General features: G+C 43.0%; 1 protein-coding gene across 1 annotated transcript; it reads left to right on the forward strand.

Annotated features, from left to right (window-relative positions):
• Nucleotides 1–8,476: 8,476 nt before the first annotated feature.
• On the forward strand, nucleotides 8,477–21,591 carry LOC138647099 (IgGFc-binding protein-like). Its single transcript, XM_069735913.1, has 7 exons — nucleotides 8,477–8,570; nucleotides 11,303–11,341; nucleotides 13,814–15,025; nucleotides 16,479–16,666; nucleotides 17,724–18,091; nucleotides 18,666–18,922; nucleotides 20,970–21,591. The coding sequence occupies exons 1-7, from the start codon at nucleotides 8,498–8,500 to the stop codon at nucleotides 21,128–21,130; spliced, it is 2,298 nt and encodes a 765-aa protein (XP_069592014.1). The 5' UTR covers nucleotides 8,477–8,497; the 3' UTR covers nucleotides 21,131–21,591.
• Nucleotides 21,592–22,690: the final 1,099 nt, after the last annotated feature.

Consider the following 22,690-nt stretch of genomic DNA (forward strand, 5'->3'; position numbering starts at 1 on the left):
GGCAGACTCGAGATAAGTCAAGTTCTTGTGATCAGTCAAGACCACCACGCGATGCTTAGCTCCTTCAAGCCAATGACGCCACTCCTCGAATGCCCACTTCATGGCCAGCAACTCTCGATTGCCAACATCATAATTACGCTCAGCAGGCGAAAACTTCCTGGAAAAGAAGGCGCATGGTTTCAACACCGAGCCATCAGAACGTCTTTGCGACAAAACAGCCCCTGCTCCAATCTCAGAAGCATCAACCTCGACCTGGAACGGGAGCGAAACATCTGGCTGGCACAACACAGGGGCAGAAGAAAAACGACGCTTCAACTCCCGAAAAGCTTCCACAGCAGCAGAAGACCAATTGACCACATCAGCACCCTTCTTGGTCAAATCAGTCAACGGTTTAGCAATACTAGAAAAATTATTGATGAAGCGACGATAAAAATTAGCAAAGCCCAGGAACTTTTGCAGACTCTTTAGAGATGTCGGCTGAGTCCAATCATAAATGGCCTGAACTTTAACAGGGTCCATCTCGATAGTAGAAGGGGAAAAAATGAAACCCAAAAATGAAACCTTCTGAACACCAAAGAGACACTTTGACCCCTTCACAAACAAAGAATTCGCACGCAGGACCTGGAACACCATTCTGACCTGCTTCACGTGAGACTCCCAATCATCCGAGAAGACCAAAATATCATTCAAGTATACAATCAGGAATTTATCCAGGTACTCTCGGAAGATGTCATGCATAAAGGACTGAAACACTGATGGAGCATTAGAAAGCCCGAATGGCATAACCAGGTACTCAAAATGGCCCTCGGGCGTATTAAATGCAGTTTTCCATTCATCGCCCCGTTTAATACGCACAAGATTATATGCACCACGAAGATCTATCTTGGTGAATCAACTAGCCCCCTTAATCCGAGCAAACAAATCAGACAGCAGCGGCAAGGGGTACTGAAATTTGACTGTGATTTTATTTAGAAGGCGGTAGTCAATACAAGGTCTCAGCGAACCATCCTTCTTGGCCACAAAAAAGAACCCTGCTCCCAATGGCGATGACGACGGGCGAATATGACCCTTCTCCAAGGATTCCTTTACATAACTCCGCATAGCGGCGTGCTCAGGCACAGACAAATTAAACAGTCGACCTTTAGGAAACTTACTACCAGGAATCAAATCGATAGCACAATCGCAATCCCTATGCGGAGGTAGGGCACTGGACTTGGGCTCATCAAATACATCCCGGTAATCCGACAAGAACTCTGGGACCTCAGAAGGGATGGATGATGAAATAGACAGAAATGGAACATCACCATGTACCCCCTGACAACCCCAGCTGGACACAGACATTGATTTCCAATCCAATACTGGGTTATGGACTTGTAGCCATGGCAACCCCAACACGACCACATCATGCAGATTATGCAATACCAAAAAGCGAATATCCTCCTGATGCGCAGGAGCCATGCACATGGTCAGCTGGGTCCAGTACTGAGGCTTATTCTTGGCCAAAGGCGTAGCATCAATTCCTCTCAATGGAATAGGATACTGCAAGGGCTCCAAGAAAAACCCACAGCGCCTAGCATACTCCAAGTCCATCAAATTCAGGGCAGCGCCTGAATCCACAAATGCCATGACAGAATAGGATGACAAAGAGCAGATCAAAGTAACGGACAAAAGAAATTTCGACTGTACCGTACCAATGGTGGCAGACCTAGCGAACCGCTTAGTGCGCTTAGGACAATCGGAGATAGCATGAGTGGAATCACCACAGTAGAAACACAGCCCATTCTGACGTCTGTGTTCTTGCCGTTCAGCTCTGGTCAAAGTCCTATCGCACTGCATAGGTTTATGCTCTGATAATACCGCCAAATGGTGCACAGTTTTACGCTCACGCAAGCGTCGACCGATCTGAATGGCCAAAGACATAGACTCATTCAGACCAGCAGGCATAGGAAATCCCACCATGACATCCTTAAGGGCTTCAGAGAGACCCTTTCTGAAAATTGCTGCCAGCGCACATTCATTCCATTGAGTGAGCACAGACCACTTCCTAAACTTCTGACAATTGACAATATATCTCTACCTCATCCTGACCCTGACATAGAGCCAGCAAATTTTTCTCTGCCTGATCCACTGAATTAGGTTCATCATAAAGCAATCCGAGCGCCAGAAAAAACGCATCAATATTACATAATGCAGGATCTCCTGGCGCAAGGGAAAATGCCCAGTCTTGAGGGTCACCACGTAATAAAGAAATAATGATCTTAACTTGTTGAACTGGGTCACCAGAGGAGCGGGGTTTCAAAGCCAGAAACAGTTTACAATTATTTTTAAAACTCAGAAACTTAGCTCTATCTCCAGAAAACAAATCAGGAATAGGAATTCTTGGTTCTAACATAGAATTCTGAACCACAAAGTCTTGAATATTTTGTACTCTTGCAGTGAGATGATCCACACAAGAAGACAGACCTTTAATGTCCATCACTACACCTGTGTCCTGAACCACCCAAATGTCTAGGGAAAAAGAAAGACAAAACACAGTGCAGAGAAAAAAAAATGGTCTCAGAACTCCTCTTTTCCCTCTATCGAGAAGCATTAGTACTTTGGGCCTCCAGGACTGTTATGAACTGGTGATCAGAACCACAATGGACCTAGTGGTTAAGAGGACACAAGGTGACCTGATAGTTACTAATAACATAGGACGAGCTCTGAGACGTGGGAACTCTGCTGACCGCAATCCCTAATCCTATCATACCACACTAGAGGTAGCCGTGGAGCGCTCCTAACCAGACCTAGGCGCCTCGGGCACAGCCTGAGAAACTAGCTAGCCCTGAAGATAGAAAGATAAGCCTACCTTGCCTCAGAGAAATTCCCCAAAGGTAAAGGCAGCCCCCCACATATAATGACTGTAAGTAAAGATGAAAACACAAACACAGAGATGAAATAGATCTTAGCAAAGTGAGGCCCGACTTACTGAATAGACCGAGGATAGTAAAGATAGCTTTGCGGTCAGCACAAAAACCTACAAACAACCACGCAGAGGGCGCAAAAAGACCCTCCGCACCGACTAACGGTACGGAGGTGCTCCCTCTGCGTCTCAGAGCTTCCAGCAAGCAAGAAAAACCAATATAGCAAGCTGGACAGAAAAAATAGCAAACAAAAGTAACACCAGCAAAACTTAGCTTATGCAGGGTAGACAGGCCACAAGAACGATCCAGGAGAAAGCAAGACCAACACTGGAACATTGACTGGAGGCCAGGAATAAAGAACTAGGTGGAGTTAAATAGAGCAGCACCTAACGACTTAACCTCGTCACCTGAGGAAGGAAACTCAGAAGCCGCAGCCCCACTCATATCCACCAGAGGAAGCTCATAGACAGAACCAGCCGAAGTACCACTCATGACCACAGGAGGGAGCTTGACCACAGAATTCACAACAGTAGTCGGACGAGAAGAAGAGAGGAGCCTGGAGACTTCTTCTTCTGTGATGGGATCAAATGCGGAGAGTGAGCCAGGGGAGATGCAGGGAGGGATGGGAGTCACTGAACTTGGTGATTGGGAGCCGATTTCCTGACGGATATTGTCTATTTTCTCTATAAAGTGGGAGGCCAGGTCATCAGCACAAATGTCTGTGATAGGGGCTTGAGATCTTGGCCTGAGGAGGGAGTGGAAGGTGTCAAAAAGTTTCTTAGGGTTGTTGGATAGTGAGGAGATCAGGGTGGTGAAGTAGGTATGTTTGGCGATGTGAAGGGCAGAGTTATAGGTTTTTAACATAAATTTGAAGTGTATGAAGTCTTCTGGTGTGCGAGTTTTCCTCCATAAGCGTTCAGCACTCCTAGAGCATCGTTGGAGAAATTGGGTTTGCGATGTGAGCCAGGGCTGTTTTACTCTGTGTTTGGAGGTTCTGAGGGTGAGGGGAGCTACTTGGTCTAGGATGCTTCTAAGAGTGTCATTGTAGTGATGTACCGCCAGATCAGGACAGGAAAAAGAGGAGATTGGGGACAGTGATGAGTGTGTCTGAAAGTGTATGAGGGTTAATGGCTTGTAGATTTCTGACTGAATGGTAGATAAGAGGGTGCTGGGGTGAGCGAGGATTTGTGAGCATGAAGGAGAGAATGTTGTGGTCAGAGAGGGGATGCAGTGAGTTATTTAGGTAGGAGATTGAACACAGCCGGACAAAGACCAGGTCAAGCGTGTTACCGTCCTTGTGTGTCTCAGAGGTTGAGAGCTGTGAGAGGCCGAGCGAATTGGCTAGTGATAGCTGGGATGCAGATGTAGAAGTGGGGCTGTTTATGGGGATGTTGAAGTCTCCCAGGATAAGGGTTGGGAGTTCTGAGGACATGAAGTAGGCAGCCAGGCAGAGAAATGGTCCAGGAAGTGGGTGGACAAGCCTGGGGGCCGGTATATGACCGCTACTCTGAGGGAGAGGGGACGGAAAAGCCTGATGGTGTGGACCTCATCAAAGGGAATGAGAGTGATGGAGTTGGTGGGATGACCTGGAAGGTGCATTGTGGGGAGAAGAGTATGCCGACTCCACCACCAGGTCTGTTTGTGGGTCTCGGGGAATGGGAGAATTGTAGGCCACCATGGGAAATGGCAGCAGGGGAGACCGTGTCAGAATCCTGGATCCAGGTTTCTGTGAGGGCCAATAGATTTAGAGAGTTGTTCAGAAAGCAGTTGTGCAGGAAAGGAAGATTGTTACATACAGACCATGGATTAACAGCTCAGCTGTCCAATCTGAGACTGGGAGGTGCTGGCTGTCTCCAGGTGTTCATTATCCCAGATAATGCCAGACTACTTAACTGGGCTGTCACTCCCAGATCTCTGCCAGATGTACATTCAGCTACTGTGTGGTTTGTCTCTCTGTGCCTTGTGTTCTGTTTGTTGTTCTTTTGTTGCCTGACCTTGGACCTCATTCTGACCATCCATCTGTTTAACCCCTCCTGCTCTGTTCCGCCATCCTCTTGGTATTGTGACTTACTATGCCTTTGTCTCTTTCTTCTGTTTATGATGTACCTTGCTGGCTTTTGACCTCGGACTCCTGACTATTCCGTCTCACGGTTTGGCCGAGAGAAGTGACTCAGCATCACAGGCTGATTTAACAATATGCCCATTAGGTTTAAGACCTGATGAAGAACCATTTGAGTATCATTTGATCTGTCATCTGTCTTTTCCAGTGGGTCTTCTGTTAATAACACAATTTCAGTGGAAGAATGCTCCTTTACATCTACTTATTTTGATTCCATAATATCCATAATATCATGGGTGTGTTAATTTAACAAAATGGGCCTTGAAGGCTAAGACTGATATTGAAGCTGCTTATCATTGCTTCCTGTTCATGCTTTTGTTTGGTGGATATTAGTCAGGGTCAAATTTACGTGGATTGTTGCTTAGTACCTTTTTAGTAGGGGCACTGAAGAAGGAATTCATCATGGTTTGTTTTATTTGGTTATGTACTATGGAAGCAATAGCACAGAGATTTACAACACCATAAAAAAAACCGCAACATAGATTCCAAGAAAATGGAGTTTTGGTTACCGTTAAAAAAAGTAGAGGATTTCAGACTTTTGTTGAAATAATGTAGAAGAAGAGCATAGAATCATAGAATCATAGAATGTTAGAGTTGGAAGGGACCTCTGGGGTCCTCGTGTCCAACCCCCTGCTCTATGCAGGATTCTCTAAACCATCTCAGATAACTACCCAGCCTCTCTTTGAAGACTTCCATTGGAGGATAACTCAGTCACAACCTCTCATGACCGCCTGTTCCACTCATTGATCACCTACACTATCAAAAAGTTTTTTTCTAATATATATTCTGTATCTTCACCCTTTCTCTTCTTCTTTCTTATACTTATTTATATAGAGTCATTAATTCCACAACGCTTTATAGACATTATCGGCAGAAATAAGAAATAAGCCATGGAGCTTTAAAATGTGAAAAAGGAATGGTCATGGAGGAAGTTTAACCTCCTGCTGGTGGTTATGAGTCTCAGGAGTTGGTCAACGCCCTGCACCTGGTTGATTTTGATGTTCTTGGGTCACATAGAAGCAGCCAAGGATAAAATGGTGCACGAGCTATAATTACGGTGGAGTTACATTTGCAGTGCAGATGGTGTTTTATGCTTGCAGAGACTCTTATTGTAATGATTTATATGAGGTCACATCCATGTATGAACATTCTGCTGCTACGTCTGCACTGGTCACTAGATGGCACCGCACTAATACCACTCATACTGATGTTAAAGGCAGCATATGTGTCACGATGCTGTTGCTGGAAGTCCCGGGACCAGGGGCTCCTTCCCTGTGCCTAACGCTAGGGGTGCCCTAGCTCGCCCTGTTCCCTGCATTACTTCTTATGGTGAAGACGCCTGGGCCACATACCTTGCTTAGCTACGGAATCCGCCCTCAGTCTGTAACCAGGGAAGAGGGGTATAGTACAACCTACAAATTTCTTCCAAGATAAATATATTGCTCCTAAAGACAACAGAGAAGCATATCAACCTACAACAAGTGTATATAGTCCTAGCACTCTATTTATCCAAGAAAATATATATTGAGGACTATATAGCAAAAATAGAAGCCAATAACCAAAGTTTATCAATATAACAAACTTTATTAAAGTATCATAAATACAATCATCATGACAATAATATTTTGTGAGATTTTACCGAAAACAGACAAAAATACAGAAGACAAAAAGTTTTGCCAGGCAGCAAAACGCAGGGTGCAAAAACCACACCACCTAAAATCCCTATATATATATTAACGGCCCCAATCTGAGATACCATATGTAATGGACTACCATGGCAGTTGAATAGAAAATAGGCTCAAGACAAAAAGAGAACAATCCACACTGAAGTGTGATATAGGTAAAATACCATGTGTTATTTATCAAATTGAGCCTATAGTAGAACGAGTATTAATATATAAATTTATAGTACCTGTAGCCATGGTCGGTCCAAGGGGGGTGGGTAGAGCCTGCTGCCGTGCTGCCAGGCGCCTCGACGCGCGTTTCGCCCGATGAGCTTCGTCAGGAGGCGTTCTACTGTCTTTTTGTCTGTTTTCAGTAAAATCTCACAAAATATTATTGTCATGATGATTGTATTTATGATACTTTAATAAAGTTTGTTATATTGATAAACTTTGGTTATTGGCTTCTATTTTTGCTGAAGAGGGGTATAGTAGTGTACCGTAATACACCAACCAGACTAACAAGGTAATATTTACAGGGATAATGAAACATACCAATCATGCAAATATACTCACACAAACAACAGAGGTAAACTCCGGGGAGAGGAGGATTGAGTTCAATCAAAGTAGGAGAAGAAAGGGAATTATCACATACTCAAAACCTGGCAACAGTCACAGATAAATCCACCAAAATCCTTCTCTAATAATAACCACCAACAGCCTCCAGTCATGCAGCAAAAGCTTGCTCTGACAATGAGTGCTAGCCAGGTCCCAGTTTATATAGGGGATGGGAGTGGCTAACAGTGCACAGCTGAGAGCCTTAATGCAGGAAAGCTTTCAGGAGCTCTCAACAGAGCAGATTATCCCCTGCAGTGCTAAAAGAAACCTGCTCTGTTTAATATGAAGGTGAATTGCTTCTAATCAGTGCAGGAGTAGGAGAAATCAGATGCTGCGTTCTTCTGGCTTCTCTCTGTCACGGTACCCTGTGACGATATGGTTGTTTAACTTTAAATTCTAAGATAACTGAGACTATGAGTCCCTTTCCTGTTCACCTGTGTTTTGCTACAGTGAACTGGTAATGTATGGGGCTCTGGGTGCCAGTTATTTAGTTCAGCTAGACCTGGTCACAACCCTAATCCTTTGCTTCTGTTGTGCTACTTTGTTTATCCTGTTTTGCAACCTCAGCTTTTATTTTGACCACCCACTTGCTTTCTGATTTTGTCCCTGACTTGATCTTTAGGTAGCACCCCAGTGTGATGACTTTTCCTACTGCCAGCTTGCTCTACCCGTCAGCAGCTGATTCCTTGGCTCCTGTCCATGGGTCCCTGTGTAACTACAAATTTCTGAATAGGTGTTGCCACGATCAGTTCCCCTGTGACAAACGTAATGATATTTATGGTTATTTGAAGGAACCTTGCATGGTGCCATTCAACGATATTCAATGATATTTCTTGCACCATTAAATGGCTGAGAATGTGACTATTTCAACAAAGATGAGTATCAGAGTTTATAATTGGGGAGGAAATTTTCAAATATGGCCAAAAGGTATAGGGAGAAAAGCAATGAGGGGTGAAGAGAAAGAGACATAGACTGAAATCCTACCGATCATGTGCTGATTAGTCATTAGACAGTAACCATAAGAGGGGTGGGGTGAAATGGAAAGTGATTATTACCCGAGGGAACCTAAAAAGTTATCAGCTTTCCTGCCAAACAGGTGGCCGGCTTAGAATTCTGGAGAATTTCAGGAGACATTTGTGGAGAGTATTTAAGCTTTTTTGAAAAGATTTGATAACAGTTTCATCTGATCCTTCAGGATGTCTTGTCTCTCGGTGATGATTCGCCTTCTTTTTGCTGTTTGGAGCTTATTTCCATCCATCTCCAATGCGGGTGAGTACATTTAATTTCACTTCAGTAAGACGATTTATGGAAATTCACTCTGAAGGACGAAAGTATCGAACAAAATAATCTATATCTTATGGCAGTGAGAATGATTAAGGGTGATGCAGTAGAATTTCACATTATAGAGAGAAAAAAATGTATTATTATTATTATTATTATTTATTGTTATAGCGCCATTTATTCCATGGCGCTTTACATGTGAGGAGGGGTATACATAATAAAAACAAGTACAATAATCTTAAACAATACAAGTCATAACTGGTACAGGAGGAATGAGGACCCTGCCCGCGAGGGCTCACAATCTACAGGGGATGGGTGAGGATACAGTAGGTGAGGGTAGAGCTGGTCATGCAGCGGTTTGGTCGATCGGTGGTAACTGCAGGTTGTAGGCTTGTCTGAAGAGGTGGGTCTTCAGGTTCTTTTTGAAGGTTTCGATGGTAGGCGAGAGTCTGATGTGTTGTGGTAGAGGGTTCCAGAGTAGGGGGGATACGCGAGAGAAATCTTGTATACGATTGTGGGAAGAGGAGATAAGAGGGGAGTAGAGTAGGAGATCTTGTGAGGATCGGAGGTTGCGGGTAGGTAAGTACCGGGAGACGAGGTCACAGATGTATGGAGGAGACAGGTTGTGGATGGCTTTGTACGTCATGGTTAGGGTTTTGTAGTGGAGTCTCTGGGCAATGGGGAGCCAGTGAAGGGATTGACAGAGGGGAGAGGCCAGGGAATAGCGGGGGGACAGGTGGATTAGTCGGGCAGCAGAGTTTAGAATAGATTGGAGGGGTGCGAGAGTGTTAGAGGGGAGGCCACAGAGCAGGAGGTTGCAGTAGTCAAGGCGAGAGATGATGAGGGCATGGACTAGGGTTTTTGCAGATTCATGGTTGAGGAATGAACGGATTCGTGAAATGTTTTTGAGTTGAAGTCGGCAGGAAGTGGAAAGGGCTTGGATATGTGGTTTGAAGGAGAGATCAGCGTCGAGGATTACCCCGAGGCAGCGAGCTTGTGGGACTGGGGAGAGTGGGCAGCCATTTACTGTAATGGATAGGTTCGTTGGGGGGGTCGCGTGAGATGGAGGAAAGATGATGAATTCTGTTTTGTCCATGTTAAGTTTCAGAAATCTAGCGGAGAAGAAGGATGAAATAGTGGACAGACATTGAGGGATTCTGGTTAGAAGGGAGATGATATCTGGTCCAGAGATGTAGATCTGTGTGTCGTCAGCATAGAGGTGATACTGAAAGCCATGAGATTCTATGAGCTGTCCCAGGCCAAAGGTGTAAATGGAGAAGAGCAAGGGCCCAAGGACTGAACCTTGCAGGACTCCGACAGATAGAGGGCGAGGTGAGGAGGTGGTGTGTGAGTGGGTGACGCTGAATGTCCGGTCTGTTAGGTATGATGAGATCCAGGATAGGGCCAAGTCTGCGATGCCAAGGGATGAGAGGGTTTGTAATAATAGGGAATGGTCCACTGTGTCAAAGGCAGCCGACAGGTCGAGGAGGAGGAGGACAGAGTAGTGTCGCTTGCTCTTGGCGGTTAAGAGGGCATTGGTGACTTTAGTTAGGGCAGTTTCGGTGGAATGGTGTGACCGGAAGCCAGATTGTAGGGGGTCAAAGAGGGAGCAGGAGGAGAGATGGGAGGACAGTTCAAGGTAGACGTGTTGTTCCAGTAGTTTGGAGGCATAGGGGAGAAGTGATATAGGGCGATAGCTAGATACAGAGGATGGGTCAAGAGAAGGCTTTTTGAGGAAAGGTGTGATGGAGGCATGTTTAAAGCTTGAGGGGAAAACACCAGTTGTTAGTGATAGGTTGAAGAGATGGGTTAGGGTTGGGATGAAGATTGTGGTGAGGTTTGGGATGAGGTGGGATGGGAGCGGGTCAAGTGCACAGGTGGTGAGATGCGATCTTGAGAGTAGAGTGGAGAGTTGATCTTCTGTAATGGTGGAGAAGTTGGTTTTGGAGGTGGAGGGCTGGGAAATCGGGAGGAAGGGCTCTGGGGGTTGTTGACCAAAACTGTCTCTAATGCTATCAATCTTCTGCTTGAAAAATGAGGCAAAGTCTTCAGCGGAGATAAGTGGAGAGGGAGGAGGTGCCGGGGGACGGAGGAGAGAATTGAAGGTGTTGAATAACTGTTTAGGGTTGTGAGAGAGAGAGGATATGAGAGATGAGAAGTAGGTTTGTTTAGCTGTGGCGAGTGTGGTCCTGAAAGTAGTGAGGGACTGTTTGAATGTGATTATGTGCTTATTATTATTATGTGTTTATAGGAGACTTATAATTACTGATAATTTACATATAACTAAAAAATCTTTGAAAAGCGAACAACTTCTAACAAAAATCTTTTTTGGGTTAATTGTTCTGCCGAAATTATTTTCTTAAGTTGTTTTTATAGCGATCAGGCCAATATTTATATATTATTACTAATATTATTCAATGACATTCCGCTCGATCTTGAGCCATGACGACTATATGGATGAATGATCTGAAGGAAGATCGATGTTGTGCAGCCTAGATAGGTCCACCAGGGTCTTGCTAGTATCTCGTCATCAGGTTGCTCGTCTTCCTCTTCGCCTTGTTCCTTCTATTTTTCCATCCATGGTGTCCTTCTCCAATGATTGCTCTCTTCGTATGTTGTGTCCAAACGTGACCCGACCTCTCTACTTGATTACATGTGAAATGTTCAATACTTTACAGATTTGTCTGACCTGCAGATTTTATGTTCTTTTCTGTCTACAGAATCCATGTCAGGATCAGAGAAATCCATGACAAAACCAGGTACAGTATGTATTGTGTATGAATTTCTCTGGGTGAAAATTCTCATCGGAGCACAGAGCGCTGACATTCGACACACGGTTGCAGCACAGATTGAGGCACGTGTCATTAACATATCATATTCAAGGCCTAATATGCCAGTGTGACCCCGGCCTTTTGGATTAGTGTGCCATCAGTGTCTTATCAGTGTGTTATCAGTGTGACATCAGTGTTTTGGATCCACCACTCAGCAGCTACTCTGTGGCCCCAGCTCAGGTGCCCTTGTGTAAGTCCACATCCATGTACAGGGTTTAAAGGGTGAAGGTCAGTGGGGTCAGGGATAACACCGGAGAGGTCAGACTGATCCCACCGCTGCCACCAGTTTGTCACGGGACGCAACTCCGCTGCCTCCAATCATCAGGATAATTACGTAATTGACTAACGAGTAATGAACGAGGCCGCTGCTGCTTTCAGTACTAGCCCAGTTATTGGGAACTCACAGTGAGCGTATGGTATATGGACCTCCGATTCTAATGCATGGAAGCGATCAGTCCAATGGTAGAGTAAAATATATCTTTTATTTATCCATTAAAAGTTCCAGATTTCTTCAGTTACAATATTGCATACATTCAATCCCTTATGGACGACATGTTTTGACACCACATGTGTCTTCCTCCAGGTCCCAGGGTCTCGGAGGAAGACACAGGTGGTGTCGAAACATGTCGTCCATAAGGCATTGAATGTATGCAATATTGTAACTGAAGAAATCTGGAACTTTTTAATGGATAAATAAAAGGTATATTTTACTCTACCATTGGACTGATCGCTGGAGAAACAAAAAGTTTTTTCTTTACATGTGTGGATTTGTCCCAATCCGTTTTTCGTTTGAACTGTAACCACAGGTTGGATGTTTTCCTGTTCTTCAAAGCGGTAAGCAGTACGGTCACTACCAGCTATGCAATATCTTGTTGCCACCATCAATCGTTTATACAGGCCGATTGGTCACCCGTTACAGGTAGTGTATGGCTTCAGGGGTGCGGTTTACAGAGCAAGAGGAATACATGTTATATATTTCATCCAGAAACATAGGCAATGTTTATAGAAAATATAGAAAGATTATACAAAGTGGAAATAAAACATTCAATTTTATATCTGAAAAAAGGAAATAATGAAAGAAAAGTACTAAACCGGATGTCACAGAAATGGCTCAGAGCTTAGTGGAAAGAAGTTCTCCTTAGGAAACAGGACAGGACCCACAGCAAGCTGGACCTTCCAGGACTGACAAAATACACAAACCCCAAATCTGCTTTTTATTAGATCTAGGTAACACCCTCATACTTCCACTTGGTGAACTCATGTGGGGGCTGGTTGTGGGATGAGATCCCCAACTTTCAGGATCTCTTCGCCCCTGGAGGTCCCAGGCAGGAGATATTGTTGTCATGTCTCCTATCGATATTTTTTTTTTTCTATAAAGATGAAACATGGCATGGGTTGCATCATCCATCTGGCCGATATTAAATTGGATATCTTCAGCTGACCATACAATGATGTGAATGAATGAGTTATGTTCGTCCCTTCGCTACTACGCCAAAAATATATGTCCTATAAATATCGTATTGATGCAAACCTCAATATTCATCACTGACCACTAAGTCCAGAGCGTCTAAGACAAATCCTTTGAACAGAGGAAGCTATTGCCTCAGAAGTGTTCTTCTCCACCTCTGAGTATTGGAGTGGTTCTCATCAAATTCCTTGTTGTAATTACCTGTTCACAGCAGGGGGCCCTGCTTTAATGGAGGTTGAAGTGTCAGATCTTTTTCACTTCCCCAGTTGTAATTAATCCCATATATTCAATATGAGAATGATATTCCCCCTCTCCAGAGATGTCTTTATGTATTTTACAATATTTCTTTATGACATGGGGCAACACCTAGGATCTGATAAATGGAGCGGCTTGTGTTATACCTGTTCATGGAAGTGCTATTTAAAGCTGCCAGGCTTCTGCAAACAGTGTAACCGTGACAACCTTGCTGTCACCATTGATTGTCAGCTTTATGCCTATTCACAGTGTGCACAGAAAGCTGCCAATCAGGAGTGTGGGCGGGGTTATACACAGCTCAGCAATCTAAGCTCTGCTGGATCTGCAGCAGATAAAACAGGGATTTTACCAAAATTGCAACAAGCAGTGCTGTAAGTGACACATCACTGGAATTAGGGTCTCTGCTCCAAAATCATGCTGCTCACAGATAAAAAACCAGGAGACTATTTTACTTTATTTAATTTACTTTACTTAATTTAATGATAAACTCCTGCATATTGTCTGCACATCGAACACAGTAATAACTCGTTATGCAGCTCACATCTTATCATCCCCTAGTGGTGGCTGCAGGTGAACAGTCACATAAGAAAACAGCATTATTGTGCAGTGGTGATGACAATGATTGTACCATGCCAAAATATATGACTGCATTAACAATTTCCCCCTTTTTTCCCTAGGACATCTTCAAAAAACATTTTCAACCGTTTTCATGAGTAACAGCAATGGTGGAGCAAACACTAGTTTTCAGCTGTATCTTGTAACCTGTGATAAAGCCGCTACAGTCACGGTGACGGTGTCTCAGCCGTTCTTCACTAAGACGGTTCATGTTCCCCAGGACAGTAGTAATATGGTGACCCTGGATGAGACATATATGATCACCGAGGAGAACATCACTTCCAAGGTCATAATGGTGACATCCAATGTTCCCATATCGGTATTTGCATTTAGTTATGTTATGGCCACCACCGATGCTACGACCTGTTTACCGCTAGAAGACCTGGGTAGGAAGTACTTTATAACAACTCCTGAGAGGGGAGGAGCACAGTTTTCAGTGGTAAATGTAGTTGAACCTGAAGCTCGTGTAGACATTACAGTCTCAGGATCCATCACATATAATGGGATTTCCTACAAAACTGGAGATTCATTCAAGTTGTTACTGAGGAACCAACAAGTCATTCAGTTTCAAAGCTTTGATGACCTCACAGGAACCAAAGTTTCATCTTCAGCCCCGGTGGCCGTGATTGCTGGTTCTAGATGTTATGCGGGCATTAACTCAACCTGTGACACCCTAATGGACCAGCTCCATCCTGTGAAGAGCTGGGGGAACATCTTTGCCGTGTTCCCATTTTTCAACCACACTCAGGATGTCATCACTATAGTTGCGGGAAGTCCAGATACCCGTGTGACTATTGATAGCCCAGGAGGTGCCACCCGTCACAGTCTACAAGAAGGTGCCCATGTCCGAATGACTGTAGACAAAATCCTCCTCATCAATGCCACCAAACCTGTGATGGTCTCCTATTTATTCCATGAAACAAGGTCACCTAGTTTAAAATATACGTATGATCCATTTCTTACCACCGTCCCACCATCGTTAATGGGAAAAAGATATTACAAGTTTGTCACATGGTCTTCCTACGACAACTTCATCCTCATCGTTTCTCAAGTGTCTTCAGACTCGGAATTCTACCTGGATGGAAAACCTCTAAGTTATTATCCAACGACCAGGAAAGAATTCAATGGGTTTATAGGTCAACAAGTCACATTGGGGAAAACTGAGGGACATCATGAGATCTACCATGAGACCTCCACATTCACACTTTATGTGTTTGGTACTGAAAGTTTTGTCTCCTATGGATATTCAATGAGCCAGGGTGTACAATGTTCAGGTGAGAGAAGTTCTTCACTGTCAGAGTATAAGACTTGCATTACCTTGTCATTACACTGGTTACCCATCCACTCCAGAATCCAGTACAAAACTACTACCCTCATCCACAAAGCGCTCCATGGCTCAGCACCACCCTACATCTCCTCTCTGGTCTCAGTCTACCACCCTACCCGTGCCCTCCGCTCCGCTTATGACCTCAGGTTAGCATCCTCAATAATCAGAACCTCCCACTCCCGTCTCCAAGACTTTACACGTGCTGCGCCGATTCTTTGGAATGCACTACCTAGGTTAATATGATTAATCCCCAATCCCCACAGTTTTAAGCGTGCCCTAAAAACTCATTTGTTCAGACTGGCCTACCGCCTCAATGCATTAACCTAACGATCCCCGTGTGGCCTATTTAAAAAAAAAAAAAAAAAAACAGATTCCTCGCACTATGTTCTCATTCACTTTATGCAGTTAATAGCCCTCTGTGTCTGTACTGCTACATACTTAGGCAGTTAACTGGTTCATGCAGCTTTACATGAACACCCGAGCCTTACACTATGGATGGTCCGAATAACTATAGCAATTGTTACCATCCACCTCTCGTGTCTCCCCTTTTCCTCATAGTTTGTAGCTTGCGAGCAGGGCCCTCATTCCTCCTGGTATCTGTTTTGAACTGTGATTTCTGTTATGCTGTAATGTCTATTGTATGTACAAGTCCCCTCTATAATTTGTAAAGCGCTGCGGAATATGTTGGCGCTATATAAATAAAAATTATTATTATTATTACCTTAAACAATGTAGAGAAAACATGAAATGATTGTGTGGTCTAATAGCAAAAATATGAGAAGATAGTGATGGTTATACTGTAGAGGATAAGGGGCTCCTTATCGGAGATGAAGCTCCCCATTATTGTATTTGATTGTGCCAACTAGATAGTCTATTTCCCTTATACATCCTTCCACATTTTTTAAATGCCACTAATATTTTTTAAAAGTTATAATTTATTATGCGTTGCCTATATAGCACCATCATATCCCACAGCTCTATACAGACATCATCACTGTCCCCGATGGGGCTCACAATCTATATTCCCTATCAGTATGTCTTTGGAATGTGGGAGGAAACCGGAGAACATGGAGGAAACTCACGCAAACAGAGAGAACATACAAACTCCTTGCAGATGTTGCCCTTGGTGGGATTTGAACCCAGGACCCCAGCGCTGAAAAGCAATTTAAATCATATTTTGGAATATGAAGCAAAGATGATGTAGAAATGTATAAATTTTTGGGATCTGATTTAATTCATCATTTCCTGTAAAGGTTTTTGAAAATGAGGCTACAAGGGCACAGAATTTAAGGGAGGACAATGGGACCTCTAGCCCCTTATGGAATATACTGCCTGCAGAATTCTTTATGGTTAATTAAGCTTTTATACATTTATCTCTTTTGCTTTTATTTCATAACCAGCACTGCCCAGATGTTCGATCCGTTGCCTCCCGGATGCTGCGGAGTACATCTTACCGTACAGCTTGGTATCGGGGGCTCACCTGGATGTACTTGATATCCATCTCAAGGACCCGCTGTGCCGAGCAAAAAAGGAGAAGGATCACTACCTCATCAAGATACCATTCAACAGATGCGGGTCCAGTGTCCTGGTGGGTTTTCCAACAATAGAAATCTTGCACCAAATCTAATTGTAAGATACTTTTCTTAGCTTGCCCACTAATTGATGTACCATTCTATACCGGCCTGCATGGTGGGGAGAAGCTTAGAGGCCAAACAATACATGGGTAATGTTCATATCAAGAGAATACATATACTTTACCATTTACATAATTTCTCTTTGGTTATTATATTCACTATTTATCTTTAAATATCTACAAATTTATATGACTGCTGCTTCTGTGTTGGTGAGTCCGGTGGGCTTTCCTATTCATTGACGGACAGTCATCGTAGCTTAAGTGACCGCCCCTGGACTCATAGTGACAATAAAAGACAAGTTCTATTTAATTGTTCCACATACATGTCACGCTGTGATGGTCTTCGGTAAGGAAGAGGGGCCTCAAAGTGTCCCTGTAGCTGGACCCTAACTAGCCCTGTGCCACGGGTACTCTTGAAGGTAGAGAGGCGTGGGTCACTGACTTTGCTATGCTCCTGTTAAACCCTAATCTGTCCCCTACCACACCCCATGAGGCATGGGACAGAACTGTAAGGTAAACAAGACTCGAAGATAAAACAGGGATAACAGGAAACCTCTATCAAACAAAAGCACTCACCATCAATAGTGAAGAGGATAGGGACAGGGAGGAATGAACTAAATGGGAATTGGGACCAGGATATAAACACGTACGTTCTACAGTAAACCACAGATCGCTATTACAACTCCACTCCAACCACTTAGCTTTATCACTCAGCACAGGAAGAAGAATCTTTCACCAGCAGGGACTAAACACTCAGAGCCAGTCTACATGGAGGTAGTAAATGATAAGCAGTTGCAGCTGACAACAATCAGGCTGTATGGTTTCAGCCAGCATGGAAAGAGTCCTTAACCCTCTCAGCACTGAAGGAAAAGCAAGCCATTTAAAGTAGGACATGAATCACACCATCTCTAAAGAGGACAGCGATTCATTACCCCAACGACGTGGCCTTCTAACTTGTTTCCCTGTTTTTTTTCTTATGGATAATCCACTAATTTTACTGTTCATTTTTCAGTATGAGGATGAGAAAACGTTCTACGCCAACACCATCTACGGGACCGTCCCTGACACAGATGTCCATCGTATCGAGATCCCGGTGAAGTGTGAAATGGAGAGTAATAAGTCTCTGGAACTGGTGATAAAACCTCAAGTGAAGAATGTGATCTGTAAAGGTTATTACAACGTGTCCATGAGACTCTACCAGAGCGAGGGCTTCACTGACCCCATCACCCTTTATCCTCATGAGGTGGATCTGCACAGCAACCTACATGTGGAGCTTGTGGTGGAGTCAGTGGATGAGGAACTGCGGATATTCACAGAATCCATCACTGCTTCCCCGTCATTAGAGGACACAAATAAGAGATACAACATCATCCACCATGGGTGAGAACCTACATGTCTTATACTACAGGGCGATAACGTGTCCATCCAGTGGTAACAGATGTGCAGAACCATTGTGGAGCCTCAAAGCTCAACCGTCTATTCTGTAGATCCAGAGGTTTGGGGCAAGGCCAAGTGTTTTCTGCCTCCTTACCAATGGACAGTTTTCCTTCTCTGAATGCCTTCCACCAGTCTATTATGTATTGTACTTATTTTTAATACATTTTTATATTTTTTATGTAACTACTTTATTACCCGAGTCCTAAACCTAACCCTAGCAGTATCCCTAACCCTAGCAGTATCCCTAACCCTAGTCCTAACCCTAATCCTAACCTTAATATGAGTCCTAATCCTAGTCCTAGCCCTGGTAAGGGTTAGAAAAAGTATGTAATAAGAATGTAAAGTTTATTATGACATTTGTGGATTTTTTTTTTATTCTTTTCCTTTGAGAATTAGAAGGAGATCACCACATTATGAGCCAGAAGGGAAGGAAAGCGATGACTATATTGTATGAACTTCTCAGATTGATACCAATTACTCAGCAAATATTTTAGAAATGTCTTTGTTCTGTCCTCAGATGCCGCCAAGACTCCACCTTACAGGATCACCCGGTGACAGACCGGCGCCGGCAGCGCTTAAGTTTTCACGTGGTTAAGTTTGATCATTTCCATGAAGTCTACCTGAGCGCCAATGTGATCATCTGTCACAACTCCACCTCCCCGAATCGCTGCACTCAGGGCTGTATCACCCCAAGACTGAGACGGGACGTCCGCACCTCGGGGGAAGAGCTGGACACCGCCAGATTATCTGAGGGCCCCATTGTGTTTAGGGCTAGTAAGTAGTCGCTGTACATCTTTATTTCACAATTAAGATAATAGTATTTAAATTACTAAAGTTGAAATTCTAGAACAATAATTAATAATAACGTAAGAAATATGTGAAATGTAGTCAGGTTTAGAATTTTTATTATTTAAAAATGTGCACTCAATAATCGGGGAATACGCTCACATAATACTGCCATACAGTTGCAGATAAATATACAGCGGGTGAAATAAGTATTGAACATGTCATCAATTTTTGAAGTAAATACATCTCAGAGATGATATGGGCATGAAATTCTCACCAGATATCTGTAACAACCCATGCAATCCACACTGGCAAATAAATAAATCCATAGATGTCCATAAATTAAGTTATGTATAATAATAATAAGAAATGACACAGGGAAAAATATTGAACGCTCTTACTGGCATTTGTTTAATACTTTGTACAAAAGCCTTTGTTGGTGATGAAGCTTCAAGCCTCCTGTATGGAGAAACTAGTCGCAGGCATTGCTCAGAAGAGATTTTGGCCCATTCTTCGACACAAACACTCTTCACATCCTGAAGCTTCCATGTCTCCTTCTATGATCTCTGAGCTTTAGTTCCTTCCATACATTTTCTATTGGATTCAGGTCTGGTGATCGGCTCGGCCATTCTAGCAGCTTTATTTTCTTTCTCTGGAATAAATGGAGAGTTTTCTTGGTTGTGTGTCTGGGATCATTGTCTTGCTGAAATGTCCACTCTCGTTACTTTTCTTTGAGGCATCTGTACCTGCTGATTCCAGGTCTTTCTATACCTCTCCACATTTGGTCCTTGGTTCTTGGACAACTCTTCTGATAATTCTTTTCAATCCCAATGGGGCTCTATTATTTTTTTGTCCTTGTGACTGCTATTTGGCTCCATATGGGTAAGAATGCAATATTAGGGACTTGACTCACTGAAAATTGTAGCATATGAGTCTTTTTGGACATGGTACTTATACATCCGTACTTATATATTCATAGTGACACTAATACTTATGTTATAGACCATGCCCATGACACATTGTTTATCCCTAGAACATTTCTGCTGGACTTTTTTCCTTTGGGACCTTCAATTGTGTTATGTGGAATAACCTTACAGGAACTCACGTTTTGGTTTCTGGTTGTCGTCCTCTTCTTATACTTTTTTTCTTTCTATAATTATTAAATAAAGTGTATATTTCTTCTGCTTAAAAAAAACTCCATTTGTTGTAAAATACTGACCAAATAATGAACATGGGAACATGGCCTTAGACACATATATTTAGTGTTTTGGACAGGGGCGGACATATAACATGTGTAGCAGGTTGAGGTTCTGCTGCACATGGACCCACTATTGTAGGGAGGCCCTACGGCAGTGTTCCCCAACTCCGGTCCTCAAGAGCCATCAACAGGTTGTGTTTTCAGGATTTCCTTAGTATGGAAATGTGAGTCCCAACACAACTCCTACACAGGGACCCTTCACAGTCAGTGTCCTCCCCTGGATTGGATGAGTTGTTACCGACATCTGGTGAGAATTTCATGTCAATAGCACCTTTAGAAATATATTTATTTACAAATTTGATGATGTGTTCAATACTTATTTCACCCGTATGTGTATGTTACACTGTATGTTACAGTGCTCAAATAACAGTGTGCTGGTGTCTCTTTAATACGAACATGTTAGCCTCATAGCATTTATATCAGCTGTTCCTCTGCCTTAAACAATCAGATCAACTTTATGAACTTTGCTCATGCCGTCTTGTATCAGATCTGACAGATTTGGATTGGATAGTTGGATCGCAAACAAGGATTCTCTGCTCTGCAAACACATAAATTATCCTATTTGTATTTATGGTATTTTTTTCAACTACAGAGGAGCTTTCTGAGTAATTTGGATCTGCATTACCAGTAACGATTGCAATTATGGGCAATAATAGGTTTGGATTAGATTTGGGTTGTTAGTTCGCCAACAAAGAACCTTTGCTCTTGATACATACTGTATGTCAAAAATGTCCAACAATCCTTTTCATATTTATAGTATTTTTTTCCCTTTCACAGAGGAGAAGACCAGACAAAGTCAGATCTATAACCTGACGTCAGTTTTGCTGGTTGTCTTGTGTGTCACTGTGATTTTGGCAGCGGTGGGTTTGGCGATACAGAGAGAATACTACAGAAGACAACAGAAAGCCCCGATACACAGCAGCACCAGCTGTTCCTGAAGAAATCTATCTATCTATCTATCTATCTATCTATCTATCTATCTATCTATCTATCTATCTATCTATCTATCATCTATCTATCTATCTGTCATATATTATCTATCTATCTATCTATTATCTATCTATTATCTATCTGTCATATATTATCTATCTATCTATCTATCTATCTATCTATCTATCTATCTATCTATCTATCTATCTATCATATATTATCTATCTATCTATCTATCTATCTATCTATCTATCTATCTATCTATCTATCTATCTATCTATCTATCTATCTCCACAAATCTGTTTTCACTTTTAGTCCTATATATAACACAGTTAGCACGGCTGGACATTGACATATTACATATAGATTTAATTCAGCCACATTTGTTTTTTATTGTTTGTTGTTTTATCCAATTTTTTGGCCAAATCCGGAGGACTATAATACAATAAAGCTGTTTTATTATTAAAAATTGGGTGTAACCTGCATCTGATTTGATGGCTGAATGGTGGTTTCCACTCCAGCGCCGTGATAAATTATCAAAAGGGAAAGCTTCCGATCACTGGGGGTTCATTTCACATGATGGCCAGGCTGCTCCGGTCTTCAGGCTTTTGCTCATGATGTTGAATAAGGTCTTGTCGAATGAGGCCTAGTCAGCGTCTGTGCCCCACATGATATCATAACCTCAGGTAGACATATATCATGAAAATCTCAGGCCTACTGAAGTCTCAGGCCTACTGAAGTCTCAGGCCTACTGAAGACTCAGGCCTACTGACGTGAAGAGGGACCAAAGATGTGGCAGACCAGACCGGAGAGGGGCTGGACAGGTGAGGAAGAAGCAAGGGGAGAATAATTTTTTTAACCCACTTCCAGTCCCGTTGAATCCAGCTACCATTTTGCCAGATTTACAAGCGAATTGACCAAAATTTGGGTCCATCCAAATCCAAAACTTTGGGGGAATCCTAAGCATATTTGTTTCTTTTAGAATTGCTTCACTCATTTCTATGCCACCCCCAGAAACAGCCTAGGGGGCAAGAGTGGTGCCGTTTTGGAAGTAAAATCCTGGACGGGTCTATAACTAAGTGATTTATGTCAATGTTCCCATTGGTTTAACAACTGCAAAACTACATAGGAGCAGGACGTCTCCATATTACTGGTGAGTGGGAATCTGCAGGTGGTTATGTTCCTTCCCACGTCTGAGTTATGATAGCTCCAGTTCCTTCCTGGTTCTTGTTTTGCGTAATTAACCTTCATAACCTCAGAACCGAGAGATAAGTAATAATTACTGGTCCACAGCTGCTGCGCTCACACATGTCTACACCGTATGGTATAATGGTGGTGGGACACATGTCCTCATCATAGAATTCAGATGCTTCATTCAGGCCCATGGCCACCGTGGGCATGGGGCAGAACGTTTGTCGTGGGTGACGGCCATCCCGCTGACTAGAACACCGGCATTAAATGAAAATTATTGGAAGGTGGGGGTTTATTTAACTTGGGATATAAGTAAAGACAAAAGCACATTTTCTAAATCTGTCATTGTTCCCAGAAAATGATAACATTTGCACAAA

The sequence above is a fragment of the Ranitomeya imitator genome, chromosome 8, assembly GCF_032444005.1.
Source record: "Ranitomeya imitator isolate aRanImi1 chromosome 8, aRanImi1.pri, whole genome shotgun sequence".
Classification (NCBI taxonomy): Eukaryota; Metazoa; Chordata; class Amphibia; order Anura; family Dendrobatidae; genus Ranitomeya; species Ranitomeya imitator.